Raw genomic sequence first — 5,008 nt, 5'->3', positions numbered from 1 at the left:
ATAGTCAGTGAATCGCAGAAGATAGCAATAGGCACCCCTTCTTAGTTTGGGAAAGCAGACAAAATGTCAGAAGTTGCAGCAAGGCAGTACATGATGTTTGGTATATTTCCACTGAAATACTTTGCCGTCAGACCATTATCTCGGCTCTTTTCAAAGCCAGCAGATTCCATTGGCACGAAACAGTGCAGCAAATGTTGCTGATGCTGGTCCCTCGCCTCCATTGGTTAGTTGTTTATGTTATGTGTTACTTGGTGGATCCAAACTTACCCTTTAAGAAGGGTCCTCGTCCTCGTGGGGCCGGGGCCTCAGTCACACGTAACACACTCAAACTAAACGTTTGTGTTTTGCAAGTATGTTTTTGTCAATAGTGAGGTGTCTTTGAAGAGATTATAGATTACATTAAGTTCCCAATGGAAAGGGAATCAGAATCAGAAACGGGTTTATTGCCAGGTAGGTTCACACGTACGAGGAATTTGACTTGATGTCATGGTGCATATATAAAATATAAAACAAAAAATAAAAAAAAGTACACAGATAGCGAACTATAATAAGAACACTGTAAAAAAATATAGTTAGATAGCAATAACATAAAGCAGTAATTTACAGCGAAATAGAATGCAGTGAATTATAGAATATAAAATATTATTATAGAATATGAAATATAAGGTAAAGCATTGAAAATATTCTAGATATAACGTGCATTAAACTGATATTGATTTTACGAGATGGCTACAATGTGTTTTGCTGCTTCCCCCTGTCCACATCATTGCTTTGCCTCTTTGCTATATATTCCTTTCTGTTTCTCCAATCTGGGGGGTTGGCAACTGTATACAATATTAATACACGGACTATAGATAAGTACCCTATACAACCCCACTTCAAAACATCCAAACTGACCCTTTAAACTTTAATGATACACTTCATGTTTCTTCCTCTATGTTCCTCTCATGTTTGACTCTTTCTGTCGATCCCTGGTCTTTCTGTTTCAGGACACCAACGACGCCCCTCTGATGGTGGGTTTGGCCTCCAGTGGTGTTGCAATATTCTGTAATATGATTTGCTCCAGTTTCTTCCCTTGGTGAGTGATAATCACGCTAATTATATATCTTGTTCCTGTATTTTCTCCATTTCCTTCAACCAATTGCATTCTTCACATGTAGGGGGAATATCATCAAGATTTCATTCAAAAGGAAACGCTTTCTTATACATCTGAAACGTAAACACGTGAGTCACTGTGTGATTAATTTGTTCTTAGATATTGTAAAAGGTCTGCTTTGAATACACGGTTTCATTTAATTGCTCCACACTCTTAACATGTACATCTATTGAAAGTTTGAAGTCAGCACAATTGATTTTTGTGACTGTATTTTAAGCTTGGCTGTAATTACAGCTCTAATCTTTCTGCAGAATTACACAAATGTGACTACTACATGGTCAGTAGACGTGAATATGGCACTGACTGAATGATTCATGCCCACAATTTTGGCAGGTTATCTCTGTGTGTGTTTGTGTGTGACAAGTATTAAATCATTCATAGAAAAATACCAGAAGAGGCAGTCTTTTATTTACGGCATCCTGAGCAGCAACTTAAGTTAGAGACATAACCTTGAATATTTGATTTGCAAAGAACTCCAACAATATCAAGCATTTAAAAAAAGTCTATGTTTTAGGGGGAGACGCAGGACTGTGAGGTGCCTCTGGTTCTGCCCTGTCCCAAGACCTGTAAGAACCTGTGGAGGTCCTGTGTGGATCATCACTCTTTCTTCAGCTCCAACCGGACCGCCAGGAGCCCCAGAAACAACAACAGCGCCGTTCAGGCCTACAAAAAGCTAATAACACAACACCTGGGCCTCAGCAACACTAAAACTGAGAGGTGAGCCTTGCACCTGTACAGACAGTATATCCGTCTGTACATGCTCCAGATAAATACTAAAAACTTTATTTTCCTTCCTAATTTGTAGCGGCCCAGTGGGCCAGCGGGTGGTGGGGGGGATGGTGTGGAACCCAGTCCTGCGGAGGTCGATTTCGTCAGATCACCTAGAGACCGTGAGTCTGCCGTCTAGATCGCCCCCAAACACCCCCAACTGGTATGACCCGACCACCATGACATATCCAGCATCTTTTCTTTCTGAACTCATATTGTGTTATTTGATTCAAATCTTTCTCTCCCCTTGTTTTGCCTGTATGTCTCTCCGGCAGGCGAAGTCCACGAGTTCGCCACGGCATCCGCAAGCCCCGCCCATCCTCATTTGAACTAACCAATGACATGAAAGACATGTCGGAGGGGGAGGACGTCTTCTACACATACAGGGCGTCTGTGAGCAGCAGCAAGGACAGCGAGGGAGACAATTCACCGCATCAGTAAGTATCAGTTACAACAGAAGTGTGTGTCTGTCTACTTCTTTGGCCCATTTTGAAAATCCCTCTCAGTGGGATTCATGGTGGATTGTAGAATTGAAATTTTGAAATCTGGATGTTTGGAAAAATAGAAAGGGTTTCAACCTGTAAGAAAGTGATGTTTATGAATAATACAAATGATACGAATACAATAATGACAATTATTAATTTATTTAATTATTGCTGCCCTTCAAAACACTTAATGAAACATTAAAGCAACAGTATAAAACACATAGAAATGTATTAGGAAATAATTAAATCAAACGGTAATACACATGTAAACCTTCAGAAAGGCGTGAGAAAATACGTCTAACGTGTGTTGTGAAAATATTTATTATAACCAAAGGAAGAAATTACATTATTATCACATCCATATTATCTTTTATTCTTTAAATCAGGGTAAACAAAATGTCGTAATTTCCTCCCTTCCAGCGGTCCTGGCTCTCCCAGCCATGATGAGGCTTCGATGCATATTGATGGCAGTATAGGAGAGGACGATGCAGAACACAGCTCACAACACTACCAAAAGGTCCGTTATCTCATCATCAAGTTTGTGACTGTTAATCCATCCATGTGCATTCATTCTGAGGTCTTGTGTGATGCAGGGGGCTCTCGGCGACGGGGACTTGATGCTGTTATGCATCGCGCCCGATCACGACGGCAAGTTTGGCTTCATTGTTAAAGTGAGTCTCTTTCTTTCTTAGAATCGCCACACAAGGCAATGTTTTAGTTTTTATTTACTCACATTATTTTTGTGTTGTAACTCCTCCACTCCTCTTACATTTATTTCCCAACTCCTCCTAGGGTGGAGTGGATCAAAAGATGCCTCTAGCAATTTCCCACGTAAAACCTGACTCTCCGGTAAGAGCGAAACAGTCATGTTTGTGTTTTTACGGCCTGGTGTCTCCAGGTGACGTCAAAACTCCTTAATGAGGAATTATCATTCAAAGTACGGACTGATGATGACGTATTTTGAATATGGGCAGATAATTGGTTGCTTGCTAGAAAAATAAAAGGCTATTGTGATGTCATTTATGTATATGATGTGTATATAAATGCTGACAATTAGTCGATGAGTTCGGAAGAATTTTTAATAATAAAGATTTAAAAAGCACGTGTTAGTATGTGGAATGTTGAGCGTCAATACAGTTATCCATGTTTGATCAGTGGTCATTTGAAGAAAATATCAATTCAAAACAAACACAATATCTTGATTCAGATTCCCTAGATTCATATATATAGTCATTGTTGCCAAGTTAATTAATGAGCGATACATTTTTACAGTTGAAAAATGTCCCTAAAAGTGCTCTCTGGTGGACAAACTATGTACTGGTGACACTGTTTTCTAGTGTAGCTCAGACTCAGTTTGTCATGTTGGTTTTTTCTTGTTACCGGTTTGCTGACATAGACCATAATCCTCATATAATAATAATAATAATAATGCACTATATAAATAAAATGCATTATTATTATTATTATTATTATTATTATTATATATCTGCACTAATAGACCCCGATATAGAATGAACTTCAGATTGACGTGTGGTGTGATGTCAGCTTCTTTAATGACTCTGTGTTGTTTGTAGGCAGGTCGATGTGAGCCTACACTCCTGGAGGGAGACCTGATAGTTCTCATCAACGGTCGAGACATTTCTGAACACACACATGATCAGGTTGTCATGTTCATAAAAGCCAGCCGAGAGTCACACTCCAGAGAACTGGCTTTGCTCATCAGACGTAAAGGTGTGTGTGTGTGTGTGTGTGTGTGTGTGNCATATAAGGAATAAAACAAAAATCCTCTGTCGTACCATATTGAAGTATCATTATTTTGCATCGTACATTATGCGATTCGGGGCGATACGATGCGATTCAATACGATGCAAAATAATGATACTTCAATATGGTACGACAGAGGATTTTTGTTTTATTCCTTATATGCAGCAAATCATACATTAACAAAAAAGTGCTTTACATATTTGGTACTGGACATCCCATCATGCCGTTTATTTTTTTACCTTTAAAAGCTCTCCAGAGTACAATTGTATAACACCTCACAGTTAAACAATGTAAGGATGCATTGCTCATGATTAACAATGTGCAAATAACAGCTACCATAGAGCAATGCCCATACAGCTGCCAGCCTGATGTGCTTAACACTCATTCATAGGTTAACTCACCAGTGAGCAGAAAGCAGTGGTTTCTATATGAACAATAAATAATACAAATAACCTTTCACAAACAGGTATTTCATAACTGCTTACAGTAAGGAAGACATTTAAATTATTATTGGCCGTCACAGGCTGCTGTAAGCTAAACATCACTCTCTCTGACAGAACACCTCACTGAGTGATTTAACTCATGTGTCTAACTTTCAGGTTTCTCTTTTCAGCCGCAGAACCCACGTCGCCTCTTTATGTGCGTCGCTAATTTCCTCGAACTACTTGTGTACTTTAAAGCGGCTCGGCATCGTTAACAATTTGCGAGTGATTTTTCAAGTTGACCGTCTGTAGTAATAGTGCCGCGCACATATACCATCAGGACGTTACTGATGGGGTGCGGCTGCGGAGTGATACTGTGTGTATGCAAGTCCGCATCTAGGACGGATCTATGT

At 39.5% G+C, this 5,008-nt stretch overlaps 2 protein-coding genes across 4 annotated transcripts in view; both read left to right on the top strand.

Annotated features, from left to right (window-relative positions):
* l3mbtl1b (L3MBTL histone methyl-lysine binding protein 1b) overlaps positions 1–5,008 on the top strand; it is a 23,384-nt gene that overhangs the window by 15,662 nt on the left and 2,714 nt on the right. The gene's annotated exons all lie outside the window — the stretch shown is intronic.
* The window catches only part of LOC104959136 (tyrosine-protein phosphatase non-receptor type 3-like), a 12,936-nt gene continuing 8,832 nt past the window's right edge, over positions 905–5,008 (top strand). Inside the window, exons 1-9 of the mRNA XM_010786994.1 lie at positions 905–1,078; positions 1,161–1,224; positions 1,671–1,873; positions 1,962–2,087; positions 2,200–2,361; positions 2,830–2,926; positions 3,003–3,080; positions 3,202–3,258; positions 3,984–4,142. Of these exons, the coding sequence (XP_010785296.1) occupies positions 948–1,078; positions 1,161–1,224; positions 1,671–1,873; positions 1,962–2,087; positions 2,200–2,361; positions 2,830–2,926; positions 3,003–3,080; positions 3,202–3,258; positions 3,984–4,142 (1,077 nt within the window). The 5' untranslated portion in view covers positions 905–947. The remainder of the gene's footprint in view (positions 1,079–1,160; positions 1,225–1,670; positions 1,874–1,961; positions 2,088–2,199; positions 2,362–2,829; positions 2,927–3,002; positions 3,081–3,201; positions 3,259–3,983; positions 4,143–5,008) is intronic.

The sequence above is a fragment of the Notothenia coriiceps genome, unplaced genomic scaffold (assembly GCF_000735185.1).
Source record: "Notothenia coriiceps isolate Sejong01 unplaced genomic scaffold, NC01 NC01_scaffold00029967, whole genome shotgun sequence".
NCBI classification, from domain to species: Eukaryota; Metazoa; Chordata; class Actinopteri; order Perciformes; family Nototheniidae; genus Notothenia; species Notothenia coriiceps.
This window is presented reverse-complemented; position numbering and strand designations above follow the sequence as displayed.